Source organism: Mobula birostris, chromosome 17, assembly GCF_030028105.1.
Source record: "Mobula birostris isolate sMobBir1 chromosome 17, sMobBir1.hap1, whole genome shotgun sequence".
Lineage (NCBI taxonomy): Eukaryota > Metazoa > Chordata > Chondrichthyes > Myliobatiformes > Myliobatidae > Mobula > Mobula birostris.
The window spans coordinates 55925017-55949321 of NC_092386.1; the positions used below are offsets into that span (position 1 = coordinate 55925017).

General features: G+C 41.2%; 1 protein-coding gene across 1 annotated transcript in view; it reads left to right on the plus strand.

Annotated features, from left to right (window-relative positions):
- LOC140211444 (uncharacterized) overlaps positions 1-24305 on the plus strand; it is an 83451-nt gene that overhangs the window by 44545 nt on the left and 14601 nt on the right. The window contains exons 19-34 of the mRNA XM_072281153.1: positions 1323-1445; positions 4777-4896; positions 7191-7310; positions 7514-7639; positions 11913-12084; positions 15007-15231; positions 15680-15798; positions 15885-16024; positions 17573-17714; positions 18418-18570; positions 18941-19060; positions 20076-20198; positions 20937-21305; positions 22487-22609; positions 23579-23701; positions 24138-24257. Coding sequence (XP_072137254.1) covers positions 1323-1445; positions 4777-4896; positions 7191-7310; positions 7514-7639; positions 11913-12084; positions 15007-15231; positions 15680-15798; positions 15885-16024; positions 17573-17714; positions 18418-18570; positions 18941-19060; positions 20076-20198; positions 20937-21305; positions 22487-22609; positions 23579-23701; positions 24138-24257 — 2418 coding nt within the window. The remainder of the gene's footprint in view (positions 1-1322; positions 1446-4776; positions 4897-7190; positions 7311-7513; positions 7640-11912; positions 12085-15006; positions 15232-15679; positions 15799-15884; positions 16025-17572; positions 17715-18417; positions 18571-18940; positions 19061-20075; positions 20199-20936; positions 21306-22486; positions 22610-23578; positions 23702-24137; positions 24258-24305) is intronic.

A 24305-nucleotide genomic window follows, 5' to 3' on the forward strand; every position in this document is an offset into this window, starting at 1 on the left:
TGCTAGATTATGTATTGTATTGAACTCCTGCTGCTAAGTTAACAAATTTCACTTCACATGCTGGTGATAATAAACCTGATTCTGATCTCTAACTGCACTACAAGATCATCTACTTTGTGCTGTGTACGATGTACGTTCAAATATAATGCCTTCAGTCTGGTAGTCAGCACAATTTCCATTTTCTCCCTGTTGCACCTCACTTCATCCCACTCACTGCAATTTTGCCCTATCATCTGCCTGTCCTTTCTCAGTCTCACTTCTTCACATTGCATCGGTTTATATAGCAACTGCCCCCTCCTCAGCCCTGCCATTCCAGTTCCCACCCCCTGCTAAATTAGTTTAAACCCTCCCCATCACCTCTAGCAAACCAGCCTGTAAGGATATTGGTATCCCTTGGGTTCAGATGTCCTTTATATACAAGTCATATCTTCCCAAGAAGAGATCCCAATTATCTAAAAATCTTAAACCCTGCCCCCTGCACTAATTCCTCAGCCACACTTTCCTCTGCCTAATGATCCTATTCTTACCCTCACTGGTGCGTGGTATAGGCAGCAATCCAAAGATTACTATGCTGGGGGTCCTGCTTTTCAGCTTTCTATATTCTCTCGATGTGGAAGCTTTAGAGAGGTCGCAGAGGAGATTTACCAGCAGCCTGCCAGAACTGGAGTGCATGTCTTATGAGGATAGGTTAAGTGAGCTGGGACTTTTCTCTTTGGATAAAAGGAAGATGAGAGGTGAGATGATAGACATATACAAGCTAAGGGGCACAGATCAAGTGAATAGCCAGAGACATTTTTCGCAGGGCAGAAATGTCTAATACAAGGAGACGTAATCTTAAGATTGGAGGAAGGTATAGGGGGTATGTCAGAGGTAGTTTTTTTAAAAGAGTAGTTGGTGTGTGGAACGTGCTGCCAGTGTGGTGGTAGAGGCAGATACTTTAGGAACATTTAAGAGACTCTTAGTGTAAAGCACATAGATGGTAGAAAAAAGAGGGGTCTATGGGAGTGCAGAATTTGATTGATCTTGGAGTAGGTTAAAAGGTTGATATAACATCATGGACCGACGGCCCTGTACTGTGCAGCCTCAAGCACTACTGCACTATTTTTGCCTTTTTGCACAATATCTATTGTAATAATGTATTATACTGTACCACTCCTCCTGCAAAACAACAAATTTCATGACGAGTGTCAGTGATGATAAACCCAATTCTGAATCTCTGCAGTTCTGGGGACCAGTAGGTGATGTGTGGGGTGGGGAAGGTGGGTTTTAAAACATGGCCACACTAAATTCTTTGCTTGACTATGACCATTTGTCTCTCTAAGCTCCACAAACCTGTCAACCAGATTATTTTAGATGTGGTGATGGTTTCTGTATCCCTGAAGGCCGTAAGTGCAATGGATACAAAGACTGCACTGATGGAAGTGATGAAGATGGTTGTAAAAATGGTAAGAATATACTGTAGCTGTTTGTATGCTGGTTTTAGTGACAAAATGAGGATTTGTTATTTGAACCATTGACTAACTTGGCAACCAAATGACGTGCGAATAGGCCTCCTGTTTGGATAATGGTCAACCATATCTGTGATCAAAAGCAGTACAAGTGAGCTCATTGCCAAAGCTGAGTTTCTAAATTTTTTTTTTTTTTTTTTTGGATCAAATGTTATCACTGACAAGTAACATTCACTCACCAGTTCATTAAAATGCAAAAATTGAATTATGTTGAATTTCTGAAGGAACAATGATCTGGAATACTGCATGATACTACATAGAAAATAGGTGCAGGAGTAGGCCATTCGGCCCTTCGAGCCTGCACCGCCATTTATTATGATCATGGCTGATCATCCAACTCAGAACCCCACCCCAACCTTCCCTCCGTACCCCCTGATCCCTGTAGCCACAAGGGCCACATCTAACTCCCTCTTAAATATAGCCAATGAACTGGCCTCAACTGTTTCCTGTGGCAGAGAATTCCACAGATTCACCACTCTCTGTGTGAAGAAGTTTTTCCTAATCTCGGTCCTAAAAGGCTTCCCCTTTATCCTCAAACTGTGACCCCTCGTTCTGGACTTCCCCAACATCGGGAACAATCTTCCTGCATCTAGCCTGTCCAATCCCTTTAGGATTTTATACGTTTCAATCAGATCCCCCCTCAATCTTCTAAATTCCAACGAGTACAAGCCCAGTTCATCCAGTCTTTCTTCATATGAAAGTCCTGCCATCCCAGGAATCAATCTGGTGAACCTTCTTTGTACTCCCTCTATAGCAAGGATGTCTTTCCTCAGATCAGGGGACCAAAACTGCACACAATACTCCAGGTGTGGTCTCACCAAGGCCTTGTACAACTGCAGTAGTACCTCCCTGCTCCTGTACTCGAATCCTCTTGCTACAAATGCCAGCATACCATTCGCCTTTTTCACCGCCTGCTGTACCTGCATGCCCACTTTCAATGACTGGTGTATAATGACACCCAGGTCTCGTTGCACCTCCCCTTTTCCTAATCGGCCACCATTCAGATAATAATCTGTTTTCCTATTTTTGCCACCAAAGTGGATAACTTCACATTTATCCACATTAAATTGCATCTGCCATGAATTTGCCCACTCACCCAACCTATCCAAGTCACTCTGCATCCTCTTAGCATCCTCCTCACAGCTAACACTGCCACCCAGCTTCGTGTCATCCGCAAACTTGGAGATGCTGCATTTAATTCCCTCATCCAAGTCATTAATATATATTGTAAACAACTGGGGTCCCAGCACTGAGCCTTGCGGTACCCCACTAGTCACCGCCTGCCATTCTGAAAAGGTCCCGTTTATTCCCACTCTTTGCTTCCTGTCTGCTAACCAATCCTCTATCCACATCAATACCTTACCCCCAATACCGTGTGCTTTAAGTTTGCACACTAATCTCCTGTGTGGGACCTTGTCAAAAGCCTTCTGAAAATCCAAATATACCACATCCGCTGGTTCTCCCCTATCCACTCTACTAGTTACATCCTCAAAAAAAATTCTGAGATTCGTCAGACATGATTTTCCTTTCACAAATCCATGCTGACTTTGTCCGATGATTTCACCGCTTTCCAAATGTGCTGTTATCACATCTTTGATAACTGACTCCAGCAGTTTCCCCACCACCGACGTTAGGCTAACCGGTCTATAATTCCCCGGTTTCCCTCTCCCTCCTTTTTTAAAAAGTGGGGTTACATTAGCCACCCTCCAATCCTCAGGAACTAGTCCAGAATCTAACGAGTTTTGAAAAATTATCACTAATGCATCCACTATTTCTTGGGCTACTTCCTTAAGCACTCTAGGATGCAGACCATCTGGCCCTGGGGATTTATCTGCCTTCAATCCCTTCAATTTACCTAACACCACTTCCCTACTAACATGTATTTCCCTCAGTTCCTCCATCTCACTGGACCCTCTGTCCCCTACTATTTCTGGAAGATTATTTATGTCCTCCTTAGTGAAGACAGAACTGAAGTAATTATTCAATTGGTCTGTCATGTCCTTGCTCCCCATAATCAATTCACCTGTTTCTGTCTGCAGGGTGAAGGCGAACATTAGAGCAACATCACCAGTAAATGGAGATGAAAATGCATCATAAATAATATGCTCAACAGACTCTCCATTTTCACAGTAGATGTTACTTGCTCTGCTTGCCATAATGGTAGATTGGATGAACTTAGTGGAGAAAGTAAACTAGAAACAAGCTAGTTAACAAGAGCTGAGCTTTGAGAAAGAGGATGCAATACTGTCTTGGAGGACAACCTGATGTTCTGGTCAAATTCTCTTGCCATCTTTTCTGCTTGGTATGGCCTTTGTTAGGTGAAATGGATAATACTTGGAGATTAGAATGAGAGGGGATATTATTCAAAAGTATGATCAGAATCAGGATTAATATCACGGGCATATGTGAAATGTTTTGTGGCAACAGTACATCGTGACACAAAACTATAATTTACAATAGGCAATATACTGTACATAAAATAGTAGTTCAAAAATAGATGAAAAGTAGTGAGGTAGTGTACAGGGGTTCATTGTCCATTCAGAAATGGAGGATTAACAGCAGGAATTCATCTATGCTTAGTGTCACCTTCAAGAGAATAGAATGTTAAAAGAAGTTTTGATTTTTCCTATTTGAAGACAATCTACTGAAGGATCTGAATTCTATTTTGACAAACAATGGTTGTTTTGTCTCATTAAGGTGTAGTTTGGGCAAATACTGTTACTAGCGCAGAGGTGAAAATGATCATTATCTTGAGGGGGTAGGGTGGTGCTGAAATCTTGATGCTGCTGCCAGTAGGCACTGAAGTTGAACCAAGTATCGTGCTTTATTCTATTAAAGCTGGTCGAGCTGCTGAAGACTTGGTCTTGTATCCTACTCTCCCATGTTAACAACTAGCTTGCACACCGTTACTTGATTTCAGACTCTTGGCGCTAGCTCCTAACGTTGATAGGCTTTGATCTGTGAGCTTTGTGGAAGGAATACAGTTGATGTCTCTTGCTTCCAGCTAAACAGATCGTGGGAAACAATGCAAGAAATTGGCTAGCTCATCATCTGTACAGATGTTGAGTTGTTATTTTTGGTTAAGAATCTTTCAAGCAGTTGTGATGAGATAACTAGCCTGATGTGTGCCGCCATATGAGGATTTTCTAGCATTTTAATTAAATTGGGAATGTGACCAGGATAGTGATTTTAGTGTATTGCACTTCTGTGGACTTGTACAAATGTTTTTATTTCCCCCAGATGGATAATTGTTATCACTGTCTTGCAGGTTCAGTGTGTACTATGCCATCTTTCTTCAGGTGTCAAAATGGTAAATGCATTGATGGAACCAGAGTGTGTAACCAGCAGCAAGATTGTGTGGATGGGAGTGATGAGCCCCCTGAATGTCGTAAGTGGAAATTGAATTGTATAAGATTGAACCTTCAAATGCTGTACTCCAGGTGGCTGCAATAGTGTAAGCAATAAAAGCCAAAAGTCAAGAACAATCTTTGCTCATACGGGTGAAATAAAATGTAAATTATCGAGATTAAATTTTAGCATGACCAAAACTTGCATCTTATTCCCTTTTAAATCAGTCCCCTCACCTTAAACCTGTACTCTCTAGTTTTAGATTTCCCTGCCTTGGGAAACAGTCCTTCCAGGTGAGGTGATGCTTCACCTGTGAGTCTGTTTGGGTTATCTACTGTATCCAATGCTCCCGGTGTAGCCTTCTGTATGTCGGTGATACCCAACATAGATTGGGAGATCGCTTCGCAGAGCACCTACACTCTGTCCACCAGAAAAAGTGGGATTACCCTGTGGCCCCATTTCAGTACTACTTCCCATTCCAACATGTCAGTCCATGGCTTCCTCTACTGCCGTGATGAGGCCACACTCAGGTTGATGGAACAACACCTTTTATTCCGTCTGAGTAGCCTCCAACCTGATGCCACAAACATTTTGAACTTCGGTAATTTCTTCCCTCCCTCCCTTCTTTCCCCCCCTCGCCCCCCCCCCGCTTCCCATTCCCCATTCCCATTTCCCTCACTCACCTTATCTACTTCCCTCTGGTACACCTCCCCTTCCCTTTCTTCCATGGTCTTCTACCCTCTCCTATCAGATCCACAACCCCCCCCCCCCCCACTTCTCCGGCCTTGTATCCGCCAGAGAAAGCAGGATCTCCCAGTGGCCACACATTTTAATTCCACATCCCATTCCCATTCTGACATGTCTATCCACGGCCTCCTCTACTGTAAAGATGAAGCCACACTCAGGTTGGAGGAACAACACCTTGTATTCCATCTGGGTAGCCTCCAACCTGATGGCATGAACATTTGACTTCTCTAACTTCCGCTAATGCCCCACCTCTCCCCCTCGTACCCCATCCGTTATTTATTTTTATACACATTCTTTCTCTCACTCTCTTTTTTCTCCCTCTGTCCCTCTGACTATATCCCTTGCCCATCCTCTGGGTTCCCCCCCCCCTTGTCTTTCTCCCTGGGCCTCCTGTCCCATGATCCCCTCATATCCCCTCATAACCCCTTTGCCAATCACCTGTCCAGCTCTTGGCTCCATCCCCCCCCCTCCTGTCTTCTATCATTTTGGATCTCCCCCTCCCCCTCCCACTTTCAAATCTCTTACTAACTCTTCCTTCAGTTAGTCCTGATGAAGGGTCTCTGCCTGAAACGTCGACTGTACCTCTTCCTAGAGATGCTGCCTGGCCTGCTGCGTTCACCGGCAACTTTGTGTTGCTTGAATTTCCAGCATCTGCAGAATTCCTGTTGTTTACTTCTATGCCATCTAGGTTATCAGTCAAATCTTTGTATATGACTCAATGTGGCACACCATTGGTTGTAAGTCTCTAATTAAGCACAAAGCTTTCACTGCTGCCTTGTGACTCCTACTGCTATGCCTAGCTTTGCGTTCAATTGGTTTGCTTGCACTGGATTCCATATGATCTAACCTTCCAGACAACTTTCCCTTGCAGGATCTTGTCAAAGCATTTCTAAATTCCAGAAAGACAATAACTACAGCCTTGTCCTCAATTCTCTTGGCCATCTCCTCAAAAAAAAAAAAAAAAAAAAAAAAAAAAAAAAAAAAAAAAAAATCAAAATCTATTAAATTTATTGGGTATAACATCCTATGCTAACTATCGCTAATCAACTCTTAGATTTCCAAATGGATCCTACCTGAGTCTCCTCCAGTATTTTCCTACGCTTGGGCTCACTGGCTTGTAGTTCCTTAGCCTGCCTTGTAGCCAGCCCTTTAAAGACCCAACATTAGCCATCCTGCAGCTCTCTGGTACCTTGCCCATGGCTGAAGATGATACAAATCTTTGCAGGGTCTCAGCAATTTCTTGCTTCCTACAATTTATTGGGATGCATCTCTTCAGGCCTTTGGGATTGTCCACTTTTTGGGGGGGCTTTAAGACTCCCAACATTTCTAACCTCCATGGTATCACTGTTTCCACCTTAAATATGCTAACCTCTCTACAGTAAATACAGATGAAGGATTCATTTAAGAATATTATTTTGAGTCAAAACTCTTCTGGGTTCTGACCTAAAATGTCCACAGTACCTCCCACAAAAGATGCTGTTATCCAAAGGCCAAATGATACTCCAGTAGCTAGACCTGTACAGCTTCATGTTTGGTCTGGTTCGTGCTGCTTCCAATGAACGTGAGACTGTAATTTTAAATTTTCAGATGTGAATGAATGTCTAGTGAACAATGGTGGATGCTTGCATATTTGCCATGATCTTCTCATTGGCTACGAATGTGGATGCCTTCGAGGGTTTGAGCTGTTTGAGGAAAGAATCTGCAGAGGTAAGTGAAACTGGTGGTTTTGTTCTGAGATTGATGGGTTAATTACAGCTGCAATTCCCCTCTGGTCTAGTTGTGGAGGTGAGGCTGTGTGTATTAAGGGGGGATAGCAAAGGAAAATGAGATCGGCATGTATGTGATGGGCTGGGTAATCTGTTTCCTGTGTTTGATACTGATAACACTGAATATTGGTTATTTCAACCTAGACATCGATGAATGTCAAAATCCTGGAGCTTGCAGTCAAACTTGTATCAACAAAGTGGGGAGTTATGAATGCTTGTGTCACAGAGGATACCAAATGGATCCAGTGAAAGGAATTTGTAAAGCACTGGGTAAGTAAAACATCCCTTCAAACTCGTGTTTAAATTTGCCGAGTGCTGATAAAATACTTTTATTAGAATGCAGTACTTGTTCTTCAGCCATTCTATTGCCCTGATAGTGTGTTGTGTACAAAGCTAGGTAGGGAGTTAAACACCTTCTCAAAAATCATCCGAGCCAGAAGCTTTCTTCAGGGTTTTTAATGAGAAAACTTTGTCAAACTGCAGAAAGTGTAGTAAGATGTGTATTAGATTCAACGCAGAATTGTCACACACCTGAATGTACTAATAATATCGATTATTCTCACAATTTGCATTAGACAAGACAATACACACATGCTCCATTCTATAGCTATGCTGTGGACGAGAGTGAACTTCCTAGCATGATGATGGCTCAATAATGAACAATAAACATACAACTTGCTTCAAAGTACATCTACTAAATGTCAATCAATATTAAGAAAGCTTAAGACTCACATATTTGCTGTTTCAAGGGCAAATATTAGATGGAGATGGACATCTTTCTACTACGTGCTTCAAGTCAAAATCCAAACTAACCTGCACAGGAAGTGAGGTGTTTTTTTTTTAAAAACTTAAAAACAGGAATTGAGATTTATACAAAACAAACTGCATACAAAATGAACAGCAGCTCTAGAGGCAGAATACTCTGCTTGACATCCACGATATCAATCTTAACTACTGAAACTAAAAGTCAAATGATTGTTTCATTTTGCCTTTGGCAAAAGAATGGACAATCTCAGTGACTAGTCTTGAAACAGACTTGCTATGCAGTCTATAACTTCTCACTTTGAAAATGCTGCCCTTGATGACGTACATGCTTGAGGTAATGTCTGATGAGCAGATCAGTGACATGGTGCTCACCCAGAACAATGACTGGGTGAGGTCCCGCTGAAGCGATTGTGCCTCCTTCATACATCCTTCAACTCACTGCAGCCCCTCAGAGTCAAGAAAGAAGCAGAATTCATTGAGGTAACTTTGGATTGGAAGAGGTTCCTGCTTTGAGAGGCACTGCACTTCCTATGCATATACCTTTCTTTGAGCAACAAGAAGGACTCTAAACTTTGCCTGACTCAGTTGCTCTGTGCTGACAGATTGCTTACTGATGTGCCAACTGCTGCAGAGGCTATTTTTGGCTACTTCTACAATCTTGACTTTCGTACAGATTCAACTCTCTCAGGTTCTGAAATGACTTGGGCACCTGCTCTTCAGGATGTTAGTTTTAATTGCACTGACGGTGGGCTGATGAGCACCATCAAGGTGGATTTTGCCCACTGTGACCCAACCCAGGTCCAGTCACCAGGCATAACGTACAGCGTACCAATCATTGCACTGTTCACTACCTTGCACTGTACATACCAGCTTTGTGTCAAAATAAAGAACAACAGCATCTCTTCCACCTCAGGTGACTGAGGAAGTTTGGCATGGGCCCCCAAACCCTCAAGGCCTTCTATGGGACACCATTGAGAGCATACTGACTGGCTGTATCACCGCCTGGTACGGGAACTGCACCAACCTTGATCATTAGGCACTGCAGGACTGGTACAGACAGCCCAGCGCATCTGTGGATGTGAACTTCCCTCCAATGATGACATTTATAGCAGCAGGTGCCAAAAGAAGGGTTGGAAGATCATTGGGGACACCAGTCCCCCAACCATAAACTGCTTCAGCTGCTTCCCTGGGGCATACGGTACTGCAGCATTCAAGCCAGGACCAACTGGCTACAGGACAATTTCTTTCCACAAGCCATTAGACTTATAAATTCACATGTCTGTACATTGCAACGGAGTCATGGCACCAAGATTTTTACCCCCTCACGTTGTGGGATGGATATAAAATTTAAATAAATTCTAAGTGTGTTGGCGCGTGGCCAACTGATTAAGGTGTTCGTCTAGTGATTTGAAGGTCGCTAGTTCAAGCCTTGGCTGAGGCAGCGTGTGTGTCCTTAAGCAAGGCACTTAACCACACATTGATCTGCGATGACACCGGTGCCAAGCTGCATGGGTCCTAATGCCCTTCCCTTGGACAACATCGGTGGCGTGGAGAGGGGAGACTTGCAGCATGGGGTTCCATACAATCTTGCCCAGACCTGTGCCCTGGAAACCTTCCAAGGCACAAATCCATAGTCTCATAAGACTAACAGAGGCCTTAAAAATAAATAAATAAATCTACGTGCATGGAAGGAAGGTGTCTCTGTTAAGCAACAGGAGAATCGCGGCAGAAGAGTCAAGTAGAGGGATTTTGACAGCTGTCCTTAAGATGTGAACAACCACGTGCTGCTTCAGGAGTTAGGATTTTCATCCCTGTTGTTGGGAATATAGTTGCACTCTGAGAGTTGGCAGGGCAAGCAGACCTCTCCTCCTATTGACTCCTCAACAAATCCACTGGATCTGCCTCCGGTAACTTCTGATGTTCCAGAATATGTCTTTCAAATTTATGGGCCTGTAGCTACATCTGATAGATGCTCGTCTGACTCCCCATCCTGCTCTGCTGCAGGGTGAAGGTCCTGAATTTACAGCTGTATCTGCAGTGTCAGTCGGTTCTTGGCTCAGTTCCCTGGAGACCACTGGTGCTTGCTACACTGTGTGTCCACCTGTGTTCTGCAATGTTTTGTTACTGCTTCTCCAGCTCTCCTTGCTACTCTCTTCAGGTTCTCCACTATTCTCCAGGTGACCATCTTGTCCCCATTCAGCACGACTCTACCTCTAACTCTAGGCTTCTGTGGCCAAGCTCAGCATCTCACTCAACTACTGTCCGACGGTGATTTATCACCACAGCCCGGTGCAGCAAGTGAGGGTTGTGCAGTTGGTTCCATGGTGGCTTCTGTTGAAAGGTGAACCACTTGAAACACTGCTCGGCACTTGTCGGCTCTTAAGTGATGAGCACCCATGTGTTTCCAAGATGGCTGGCTTTGAGCACTACTCACTTTGTATCTTAAATGAAGGTTCATCCTTGGGTTTGAATCTGAAGCAGAGGATGCAAGTTCAGGAGGAAGACTGGTAAAAATTTGGTATGAAGCATGACTAGAAGTTGGTTCCTATCTATGTCTGCCTCTTCGATTTCATCCTCTGAGCAACCATGTTGTATTAGAAGACTTGCATCAATGGTCAGTTCTTCAGTCATCTTCCCAGGGAGACGACTGCTGCTGCTTCATACACCTTTGCTTCTACTAGGGCAGCCTCAGCTTCACGCTCCTCGAGTGCCCTCAATGTAGCTTCTACATGAGCTTTCCCTGTGTCTATGCATGCTTTCTCCATGTCTACCTGAGCCTTTTCCAACTAGTATTTCAGCTTTGCATTTGGCATACGCTGCTCTCACTTGTGCCACTTCAGCCCTGGGGTGGGCTCGTGCTGCAGCTATGCTAAGTGTGGTCTTGCTTGAACGTCTTGAAGACATGTTCAATGCACCTCATTCTGACCTGAACTTCCAAGGCACAGCGACTGACGTTGCAGGTGTCGGAAGCTGTCGTTGTAGTGTACGGCATTCAGGTGCATCTCCAGTCTGCGGCAATTCCTTGAGGACAAGTTATCTTCTCAGTCTACTGCCCCAGCAGTAGAGTCAGGAACTTCCTTTGTGTTTTTAAAGAGAAACTGCAGAAAGTTAAGTAAAACACATATTAGGTTTGATACAGAAATATCATATACCTGAATATACTGATATTTTTGATTATTCTCATGAACAGTGTTAACAAAGTTATGCATTCATGCAACATTCTATAGCTATGCTGTGGATGAGAATAAACTCGTGCCATGACAATAGCTTAATAGCAATGAATGATAAACTTAATATTTTCTTCAAAGTACCTTTACTCAATGCTTACCAATATTAAGAAAGCTTTCACACACAGATATTGCCGTTTCAGGAGCATATGCAGATAGATGTCTTTCTACTCCATGCTTCAAGTCGAAATCTGAATTAGCCTGTGCAGGAAGTGATGGTTAAAAACAGCTTACGAACAGGAAGTGATGTTTGTATGAAACAAAGGTCATACAAATGGGCAGTACCTTTAGAGGCCATGGAGCAATTGTAGTTGCAATTTTAATTTTCAGTAATGCTTAACTCTTAAAGAAACTGCAATTTCAGTTGGCATATTTTTAAATGGTCCTCTAGAAATGAGGTAAATTTTATATAGTATTTTGAACAGATAATTGTTAGCCAATATTATTTTGCAGACTTTGAATAAGTTGTTACTTGGTGTAGCAGCTGCTACTGTAATTTGGAAAATTAATTTTTCTAGGCTTCAATTTGCTTACTAAAGGTTTCTTTACAGGTGAAGAGCCTTATTTGGTTTTCACTAACCGTCATGATATTAGGAAAATTGGTTTGCATAAAATGGAATACACAGAGATTGCGTGGCAATTGAGAAATGCTGTAGCTCTTGATGTAGATGTTGCAACACAGACCCTCTTCTGGGCTGACTTGACACAGCAAGCAATATTTAGGTATGTTTTTGTGAATTTAAACTAAGATTGCCTTTTGAGATTTGACCATGATCATCTGGATAATGACTTTAATTCATTGAAATGCATTCATTTGTCAAGTAAACGTGCATTGATTTGGTGTCCAAATCTGTTATGGTATTATGTTTGGCTTTGGCTTTTTTTTTATAATTGGGATGTATGGCACAAGACTACTCAGCCTTGTCCCCATTCAAATTGGGAATGTGGAGGTGGAAGGAAGGGGAAAAGGCCATTATCTTCTTCCAACTTCTTGAACTAGCTCTACAGCCTTGCATGTGACGGCTTTGAAAATTATTTGGATGTGTATTTGAATGTGGAGGTTCTGCATCTTTCATCACCTTATCCCACTTTCCTCCTTTCACTGCCTATTTAAAAAATGAATGGGCACACATTTAAAGCCAAGAACTACGGATGCTAGAAGTCCAGTAACATTGATTTTGATCTGAAGATTTCACTTTCCATCCACTGCTATTGCCTTGTGCAAATTTGCTGCATTTTAATGTCCTTTCTGAACTTCGTCCTGAATTCTCTGCTGCTCTATCTCCAATGTTTAAGTTGTTTCCTAGAAAGCAGTCCTAGCTTAAGAATTTTAAAGGTACAATCTTCCACTTCTGACAACCTTGTCAACTCCCCTACATCTTCAGAGCAATTTCTTCAAGCTTGTAATTTAAGCAGTTTTGCAGTCTTATGTTTTTGACACAGTACCAGCATTAATTCCCTGTCCTTGTATTCTATCACTCAACATCAGCAAGATCAAGGAGCTGATTATTGACTTCAGGAGGAGGAAATCAGAAGTCAGTCAGCCAGTCCTGATCGGAGACATCAAAGGTGGAGACGGTCAGCGAATTTTAAATTCTCGATATTATCATTTCGGAGGATCTGACCTGGGTTCAGCACAGTGCCATAATGAAGAAAGCACAGCAATGCCTCTACTTAGAAGTTTGCGAAGATTTGGCATATCACCTAAAAATTTGACAAATTTCTATAGATGTGCAGTGGAGAGTATATTGACTGGTTGCATCACAGCCTGATATGGAAATTGAATGCCCTTGAATGGAAAATCCTACAGAAAGTAGTAGATACAGCCCAGCCATCATAGATAAAGTCCTCTCCACCGCTGAGCGCATCTACATAGAGCTCCATTGCAGGAAAGCAGCATCCATCATCAAGGACTCCCATTAATCCAGATCATACTCTTTTCATTGCTGCCTTAAGGAAGAAAGTACAAGAACCTCAGGACCCACGCCACCAGGTTCTGGACCAGTTATCATCCCACAGCCATCGGGGTCTTGAACCAGAGAGGATAACTTCACAACTCCTCTCGCTCCAGCACTGAACTGTTACCACAACCTATGGATGCACTTTCGAGGACTCTACAACTCATTTTCTCAATACTTATTATTTATTTTATTTTTTTACTTCTCTTGCAGTTGCACAGTCTGCTGTCTTTTGTTTGTCTGTCCCTTTTGGGGAATTCTTTCGTTGCTTCTATTGTGTTTCTTGTTTTTACTGTGCATGCCCACAAGAAAAGAATTTGTTATATGGTTGACATACATGTGCTTTGATAATAAATTTACTTTGAACTTGTGCCTTAACTAGTAGTCTGTGTGTGTGTGTCATTTTTACTAAAATAGTTTGCCACCTTAAGATCATTGGGTGTTCATGCAGAGCCCTTTGATCCACTCCAACACTTACCCTTTTATTTATTTTAAATTTAGAGAGACAGCATAGTAGTATGCCCTTCCAGCCCAACAAACCCACACTGCCCAATTACACCCATGTGACCAATTAACTTACTAATGTGAGTAGGCATACTGGAGGAAACCAGAGCATCAGGAAGAAACCAAGGTAGGTACAAACTCCTTACGACCAGCGGCGGAATTGAACCTGGATCACTGTCGCTGTAATATTGCTATGGTAACGTGCCACTCTTCAACACTGTTGAACCTCCCCAACAAATAATAGTGGATTCTTTAGACTAAGTTCATTTTGCCCCTTTTCTCCTATTATCTGTCGCTTAATGCAGTCTGTCTTCCTTACTAATAACAAGTAATTTTTGTAATCCTTGACCATGCTGCTATATTCAAGCCTAAATTAACTCTGTGTGTTAGAAAGCAAAAGGCTTGGCCTTGGTCCTCCATTAGTAACAGATTGGTCACAATATAAACGTCAGGCTTCTATCTTGCTGCTCACTGCTGAGCCACTTGAGAATCCAGTTTGGCATTGCCCCTTGGATTCCATTAACATTGGGCCACATGCAACCTTGTTGAAACCTTCTGGTAGATTTGATGCTCAGAATGCATTGTTTAAGAAACTGCAAAGCATTCAATTTCAAGGTTTTGAACAGGTTATCCTAAACTGTGCAGGTTTCTGATACTTAAATTGTGCCATTAGCACTGAGCCACTTGATTCTGTGAATGGATGGTATGGACCCGTCCTACATGCCTTTTGATGTAAATGGGTAGGGCATAGGATTACATTTACGAAGTGAGTATTCTTGTAGGTAGTATGTACTTTCTGGCCACTTCAATGAAACCATTGTTATTTATAGACTGAACAGTTAATTCAAACAAGTTGGTAGTTGCATTTGGACAAGAGGGCTCAAGTGGCCAGTGTACAACGTTCTGTCTTGAATTAACCTGATTAACTTACTTCCTAGATCAATGTCAACGTTAATTAAATGCTGTTCTATTCCATAGATACATCCAATTATGAGCTTTGCTCTTGGGCATAAATAACAAATTTAGCAAATTAACTTTATTCTTCCTTTCTGTGCTCGTAGTTGAGAAGATTGGTGTTCTTCCCTTGTTTGTACTGTTGCAAGTTAGAAGCTCTCAAAATAGATTACACTTTTAAGGAGAAGTTCTAACCAGTACATTTCTAAATGTCAATTACTCTCAACAGTGTGTCCATGGATAAACGTGGAAACTCTGCTCATAAATCCAAAATAGCCAAAGATCTAGGAGCTCCTGTGGGAATTGCTGTGGACTGGATCTATAAGCATCTCTACTGGATTGATAGTGGCACTAAGACTATCTCTGTTGTGAAATATGATGGCACTAAAAGGAAAATCCTTTTTGATACAGACCTGAGAGATCCAACTTCCATAGTTGTTAATCCACTCTCTGGGTAATGAATTATTTAACTTGTTTTGTATCATTGCTTTTTTTTTTTTGAAGACTGCAACTTTGACTGTTCTCAGCTGACTTTTTGGCTCCTGTTTTTCCAGCTTTAGTATATAAAAGTTTTGACCATTCCTGGGGCTGTATTTTATAAATTGAGAGTAGTAACTAACAAGGAATTAGTTGATTTGAAAATATTAAAGCTTTTGTGTCCTGTTTGAGGATCAATGGGATTGAAATAAACCCCTTGGTCTGTAAAATAGAGACATCATTACAATGATTTCAGAAATGCTGAGTTTTTAAATAGCTGCTCTACTTGGAAGTTTAATATTTGGTTACAATTGAAATTGTCAAGAATAGATGTGTTGAATTTTTGGGGAAAGAAGTTTAACTCCATATTAATTCTAGGTGACCATTTTGAAGTGCTTGAATTAATATTCCTGCCATGTTTCTAGGTTTGTTTACTGGTCAGACTGGGGTGAGCCAGCAACGATTGAAAGAGCAGGAATGAATGGCTATGATCGTAGCGTTCTGGTTACAAGAGATGTCGAATGGCCGTGTGGCATTGCCTTGGGTAAGTGGGCAGCTAATCTTGACTAGAGCATGTTCTATATTGTCATTTCATTTTGTAATGCAGTGAATTTTCCCCCTCTGCTACAGATCTTGTGAAGGGCCGTCTCTATTGGGTTGACTCAAAGCTGCATACATTATCAAGTGTAGATTTAAATGGTCAAGACAGAAGAGTAGTGTTGGTGTCAAAGGAATTCCTTGCTCATGCTTTTGCAATTACCATTTTTGAGGCAAGTCTGGGTGATGGTCTGGTCTGATCTGATCCATGTATTTAATGTGTCACCTGACTTCTCTACTAACTCCTTGAAGTCTGAAATAGTCCAGTAACATTTCCATCGCAAGCATACAGATAACCTATTAACTTGCTGTTAGTATTCTGTTCCATTCATCCAGGATCACTCCATTGCACATGCTGGTGTCATCTTATAAAATCAGACCACCTAATATTACTTCTCCCCTACTTCCCAAAACAGCACTTTGAGGGTCCAGAACAAGATTTCCCTTCTATAGTGACTTTCCACGCACAAACAAGGTTGCCATCACCATGGCTTGTCTCCACCCCCACAACTTCCCACCCCTTTAGTTTTCAGTATTCTAAAACTTCCTTTCTGGCCACTGCAACAAGCAGAATCACTTGATGTGCAAGGACCAAATCCTGAATATTATTTAAAATGTAGCCCTTTTGTCACCAGAATTTTCTCCTTCCCACCTACATCACTGTTTTACTGCTTACTGCCAATCTTTTACAGATAAATATAAACTATTTGTTATCTAGACTATTTGCAGGAAGGGGAATTGGGGTTTCCAAATAAGAGCAATTGATTAATGTATCTAGGCAATGGAGAGGAGGTGGTTGGATGATTAATGACAGCGTCAGGAGAGACAACCTTGAGGCCATTCTTCAAAGTTTAAAGTAAAATTTGTTATCAGGTTAGATGCATGTCACGACATTAAAAACCCTGAGGTTCTCTTTCTGCTGGCATACTTAGCAAATCTATAGAACAGTAACTGTAAACATCAGGAATTATTAACTGTAAACAAACTGTGCAAATGCAGATAGAAATCAATAGTAATGAATAATGAGCATGAAAAAACAAGATAAGAGTTCTTAAATGAGTGTAGTTATCCCTTTCTGTTTCAAGAGCCTGGTGGTTGAGGTGTAGTAACTGTTCTTTGACCTGGTGGTGTGAATCCTGAGGCACCTGTGCCTTCTACCTAATGGCAGCAGCGAGGAAAGAGCACGGCCTGGGTGTAAGGTTCTTTGTTGATGGATGCTGCTTTTCTATGGCAACATTTCATGAGGATGTACCCAATGGCTGGGAGGGTTTTACCTTTGTACTGGGCCAAATCCACTACCTTTTGTCGGATTTTCCACTCAAGGGCATTGGTGTTTGCATACTAGGCCGTAATGCAGCCAGTCAGCACACTTTCCACCACACATCTATAGATGTTTGCCAAGGTCTTTGATGACATGCCAAATATCTGCAGACACCTGAGGAAGTAGAGACACCCAGGAATTTAAAGTTACTGCCCTCTCTACCTTTGATTCTCCAATAATTACTGGCTCACGGACCTCTGCCTTCCCTCTTCCTCTCCATTCTTAGACTACTTAGTTGAAATTGATGCTGACTAGATCACTGCTACTATCATACAATTGTGTTGAATTACTAACAATGATCAAAGGTTCAAACTACACATGGTGTGATTCTGTCACATGAGTAAATATCCAGGAAATTGTATTTGTATCTATTAACAGATTTGATCTGCTTTCATTTTAGGATAATGTGTTCTGGATTGATGGGGCAAGCAAAGCACTTTATGGAACAAACAAACTTACGGGTTCAGATATAGTGCATTTAGCTGCCAACCTTCATGATCCTCGAGACCTCATTGCTTATCATGAGCTGACTCAACCATCAGGTAAACTTTGACAATGTTCCTGACTTGTGATTTGTCCTTAAAGAGAGTTGGGTAACATTGCAGTTAGTAGTTTTGTACAACTCTTCCTTGTATTTGTTCCTAATCCCCCCAGCCTGGTTATCCTGAGCTTGAAGTTCTCTTTATTTTTGATCTTGAGAATCAGGATTACACCCTATCCCGTGCACACCACCACCAAACTTGACCTGGTAGTTTTTCTGGCAATGAATATGACCAAGCTTTCCAATGTATAAGCAATTTTTTCTTATCTATATATAACTAACCAATACTTTACTACATTTAAATTTATAGTGCCAATTTTTTTTTTGGGCCCCTCTCTGAAGATTGGAGAATTTAAGATTGTGTTCAGGCTTTGATTGACAGCTTGTAGATGGCCTTGCCTCTTCATGTCTTTGGCTCATTTTATGTTCTGTAAACCTGTTACCAATTTCTAGAGTTCTACTTTTAAATTGATCAGGTATCAATTCCTGTGCAGTTGTTGGCAATCTACTTGGCACAGATAATTGAGCTTCGCACTTGCCCACTAGCCCAGCACTGAGATTAGGAAAAAGGTTCCGTATTTATTCTTCTATTGGAATAGATCACTTGGTATAGTAAATCCTCTTTCTGTATGATTTTACTGTGATCAGAGTCTAATTTCTTAGTTGAAACAATCTAATTGCAAACTAGCTTTGTTTATCCACAGGCAAAAACTGGTGTGAGAATCTGAAGACAAGGAGCTGTGAATACATGTGTCTCCCAGCTCCCCAGATGGACAGCAACTCTCCCAAATATACCTGTGTGTGTCCATCTGGGATGGAGCTGGATAAGGATGGACAGCACTGCAGGATGGGCATATGTGAGTTGGCCAAGATCCATTAGGTTTAACCTAGAGTTTAACTGCTCAAGAGAGACTGGTGTAATAGTACAAGGTTTTTAATTTATTCCTGAATTGCATTGACTTGCTGCCAGACTTCTGATGTGTGAAGTGTTAATTTGCAGCATTGTAATTAGGTTAAAACCAGAGCTCCTATCACACGGACTAACAAAAATAAACCAGCGACGTATTACATGAATGGGAAATAAAAGGTATTTGTTTAGTTAGGTTAAAATTGAGTACATCCAATGTGGTAACTGACTTCCCCTGCAACAGAAGCTATTTTCAGTCACTATCTAGAGGCTGATTGTAAACTGAATGCAATATGGTTTACTGTTTGTCTTTCCACTAGTTAACACCTGTGGAGCATCTGACTTTGTGTGCTGCAATAAACAATGTGTCCCTGGTAAGTGGTTATGTGATGGCAAAGCTGACTGTGAAGATGGATCTGATGAAAGCACAGATGTCTGCCGTAAGTACTGCTCCTGTGTTGGTAAGAGATGGATGAGAAACTATTTGCCCAGTGTATATTGTCATTCATTTAAATCTCCAGAAGCTGTAAAATTAGCAATTTAGTGGATTACTAAAAAGAGATTAAGTAATCTGATTTTGGAGTTTGACTCCTAGGCTTATAGTATTGCTATAGAAATCCCCAAATAGTAACAAGTAGTCATTTTAGGGTGGCCCTGTTATGAGCAACAGCTAACACCCTTGAAGACATTAATGGGGGGGGGGGGGGTGAATTAGAAGTCAAACTGTCCAAAGTAGATATATCAAACGCTGTAACCTGTTGATAGCATGCACCACTAACTTGGGTGCTTCAGTACTATAGCAGTCTGCCTAGTGCTATTACATTTTCGCACAACAGAGTTTAGTCCTGGTGTCCTCTGTAAGGAGTCTCTGGATGTTCTCTCTGTGGAATGGTTGGGTTTCCTCTGGGATCTCCAGTTTCCTTCAAAATTGTACTGGATAGGTTAGAATAGAACTTTATTGTAATTGCTCAAGACAACGAGATTGTGGTGCTACTCCATTGCAATATGACTTAATTAAAAATGAACAAATATTCCCATATTTACATGCAACAAGTAAGTGCTATGGACTATTGAAGTCAAAGGCCACTGGCAAGCTGGGATGTAACATTATTCAGTTGTACAACAGTCCTCGGGAAGAAGCTGTTTTACAGTCCAACTGTCTTGGCTGAAGATGTTTCTGTATCTCCCACCAGATGGCAGGAAGTTGGCCACTGTAAATTGTTCTATGATTAGGTTAGGGTTAATTTGGGGTTTTTGGGGCTTGTGGGGCAATGAGGCTCAAAGGGCCAGAAGGGCCTATTCTATGCTGGCTCTCTAAATAAATAGATAACTTGACCACTCCTGCTTCAGAACTCGTGATATTGAGTGCTCAAGGTTACAGTTGCCTGGCACTCCAGTTACTGACTTTTTAGCTGAAATGCAGATTCAGTATGACGTGTCAATATTTTCCCCTAGATCAAAGAATGTGTCTTAGCCATGAAATCAGCTGTGGACCTGGATCTTCACAGTGCATTCCTGTTGCATGGCGATGTGATGGAGAGAAGGACTGCCATAATAACGGTGATGAGATTGATTGTGGTAGGTTAACTCATCTCCAGACTATTGAAAACAAACTTCGGGTTGATATCCATGCCATTTCAAAGGAGACAAACTTGAGTTCATGCTGGGGAAAAGCTTTTGCAACATTAACACAAACTGAAGTGCTTTCATGACTTTGACTTGGTAGCTGTAATATGTATCTTTATTAACAAATTGACCACATAGCCAATTTGATGGTATTCATGCTTCCAGAAAGTTCTACCTACCAGTCCTGTGATACAAATAAGTTTCTTCTCTGAGTGTTTATTGATGCCACTTCATTCTAAACTTCAAGGTATTAAAGATTTTGGTGCCTTGGCTCTTCTAATCTGCATTTTATGTTCTCCATTCCGGCAAGTATCCTGGTGAATCTGAACTCTCTTAAATCACGTAATATCGGTGCAACTAATCTGGCGTCTGTTTGCCAAATGAGGTATTGCATTCAATGTAAAACATAAATTCTGCACTCAATCAGCTCTGAACCCATAAACCACTTGTGCACCATTGTGAAGTCTAATTACTACGTGGTTTTCAATTCACTTGTTATAAAGTGAACAAGTAGGTTTTTGTTTAAAATACAACAGATGGCTACATCAATTTGTCATCAAAAGGTCTGTGCTTAACTGGTTCCTGTCTAGCTAGTCAGCATCTTTGAATGTGTCTAATTGGCAAAGCTATATGGGAAAACTATGTTATACTTACAATATCACCTGTTGTAAGCTCCATTCCTTCCCCCAGGTAAAATTACTTGTGATCCTTTGGAATTCACTTGTTCCAGTGGGAGATGCATTGCTAAGACATTTGCCTGCAATGGTATGGATGATTGTGGTGACGGAAGTGATGAAAAGAACTGTGCTTTATCTACCTGTGGTGCTCATGAGTTTCAGTGCAATAACTCAGAATGCATACCTTTAAATTGGGTGTGTGATAACAGTGAAGATTGTACAGATAAATCGGATGAATCTTCAGACCACTGTGGATACACACTTCCTCCTTTGGCCTGCTCTCCTAATGAGTTCCTGTGTGCATCGGGTGAGTGCATCCACACTCGCTGGTACTGCGATGGTGATGCTGACTGCAAAGATGGAAGTGATGAAGCCAATTGCTGTAAGTTTATCTCCTTAGTTACACATTTTAATCTACAATGATTGAATGTATCATAGAAGTTATGCAAATATTGGATTATTTTATTAGAGCAGTACATTTAGGAGTCTACCTGGGACTAGGCAATTTTAGATTGTGTAATGAAATATTAACGAGCCTAGTCACCAAAGATCTCCTGGAGATTAATGGCTGCAATATAATGGAACTCCAAATGGTAGTTTGAGAATAAACAGTATGGATGGATAATGAGAGTCTTCAATCTGAATGTGCAATGAAAATGCAAAAGGAGGAATTATCTAGGATGTACAAGGACTGTGGATAATGGTAGATCAGAAGACAAGAAAGCTTTTGGGATCCAGCATGTCCAAAAAGTTAAAATGAACAGTAAATTTTGAGAGAGAGTTTGCGTGTGTTTTTTTTTGAAAAGCATCAGAATCCATCAATGTTTAACCCTTATAGTCTTTTTCCTATTTAATGTGGGGCCCCAACAAAGCTGGTGAATTAATAATGACCGGCCAGGTAATGATGTGCGGAATAAATTTTTGCTTGTCATCACTAGATGACATTGCATTACTCAAGATAGCAGTGGGCTAATTTAAATGAAATTGGTGGACTTTCAAAAATCCTAATTACAAGGCATGATCCTGGAGAGACTTGGTGGGTGAGTTACTAAGGGTGAAGAAATCACCAGGGCTACATGTTGGAGTTAGTAAAAGGCTGTGGAGACAGTGGGCTCATTAGTCGAAATTTTTCATAAAATACGAAACTAACATGAGGGTAGTGGAGGATTAGAAAAAGACCAATATGAAGGCAGGGAATGGGCTAGTTTTAATAGTATTATTGCCAAAATGCCAATCAGGAAATGCTAATCATATGGAAAAACTCCATAATTAAACTTATCAACACAATTTACTTTTTGTTAAAACAGTATTTGATAAACGTGAGTTTGAGGATGTTTAACTAAAGAAAACCACGTGTCAGAGCAACAATTACATGTAAGAAAATATTCAGCACAGATACTACCTGAGTTTTGCTAGTTTCAGAAGCTCCCTGCTTTCCCGTTTCTGCTTGATCAAAATATGTGGTTACCAAATGTGGCACTGAGACTTTTGCAGACCTAGCTTTAAGATCTTGTAATTTTATAACTGTAATCATTACTTATTAATCTTCATTCTACTATTTAGCTCCTCACACATGTAGGCCTGATCACTTCCAATGTAATGATGGCAGTTGTATTCCTGGGAGAAAGAGATGCGATCAGTTTAGAGACTGTCGTGATGGTGGTGATGAACTCAACTGTCAGGAAAGTAAGTGGGCGTGCTTTTTCTTTTGTCCAGTAACATAGGTTTTAAAAGTTGCTCCACCTTTTTTTAAAAAAAAAAGCTGAAAAAAATTAATCTGGAGGGAAGTGATGATGTGCACATTCTGGATACTATTCTGGATTTGGCAGGGATTTCTATAAATCACCTAGATGTTCCAGATGTTGTTTTGGGCATCTTGCATGAACAAAAATGCTATGTCTTTGCAATTGTATTTTGATCTATTCTGAAAATGTGCTGCTTGGAGAGCAACCACCTTTTGCTGACAATTTTCCCTTTGAAGCCATGCCATTTGTATAGTGGCCCTTAAACAGCATTTATCCTGATCTGGAAGCTCAAACTTGATCAGTATGTCTGGACTACTAGGCCTGTGACCCTCTAATTTTAAATCACTTGGTTTTTTTGGTGTTAGGAGTTTCGAGCTGCTGCTCTTTACCTGCCAGGACCCTGCTGCTCAGTGCTGCATTAGTGAAGTCACACACCCTCCCAAGGGCTTATCTTTATCTACTCTTCAGCACCCCACTCCCCCCAGAACAGACATGGACACTCACTTTCTTGTAGAGCTCTTCCCATGTGACCTAACCTTTGGGCACTTGAAGGATCTGTGCCCACTGCTTCACAAGTTAAGAAGAGCAGACTTGTTCCTTGCCAATCTTCCCAGTCCCCCGATGATCCTGGAAGTCTACTCCCACTTCCGTACCCCATGTTGCAGCTGCAATTGTTATAGGGAGTGCTGGTATGTTCCTTTCAGGACTGATTTCAGGGAATATCAGCTGCTGAGTTGCCAAGAATGCCAAATCTTTTTAACTTGACAATAAAATAGTACTGAAACCAATGCTAACGTGAAGAAATTTCCCCACGTTACTGAGATCAACACTAATTCTTTTGATTTGCATCTGGGATGTTTTAAATGGCAAAAAATTGATTGGAATGATATTGTCAAATACTCCTGCTTAGTTTCAGAGTGCATGGGACAAACTAACTTCAAATGTCATAGTGGAGAATGCATAAACATCAGCCAAGTATGTGATACCAAGCAGGACTGTAAAGACTGGAGTGATGAAATTCTCAAAGAATGTAGTAAGTGGCATTGCCTTAAGCTATACTTTGAACGTGCAAATTTGAATTTAGTCTGTGCTAGAAACGCATAATAAAATCCTGCAGTTCCATTCAGTTTTTTTGACTATTGCAACTGAGATGTTCATCAGTTACGGAAAATAGATGTATAAAAATTTACTGGTTTAGAGTTGATCAAGCAATTCTATCATGGGTGAACTAACACTGTAATCCTGAAATGGTACCCATTATTACTGAGGTGACTCCACTTGCACTAAGTTTAGATTTCCTTTTCCAAAATAACGCACCAATTGGTTTCTAGTAATCATTTTGCTTAAGTAAAATATCCAAATCAAATGCAGAAGTTTCTTTGTGAACTGTGTAGGTTTCTGTTTCTTTGCTTGAGGATATTTACTGAGGTTATAACACTGAATGTTGGCACCAATATGTTTCTCTGTAGATAAAAATGAATGTTTAAAGAAGAATGGTGGCTGCTCCCACATATGCCTTGATCTCGTCATTGGTTATGAGTGCGAATGCCCCACTGGTTATGATTTGATTGACAAGACTACCTGTGGAGGTAGGTTTCCTTGAATGGCCTGTTGCAAGATTAGTGCCAGAGTTTTCA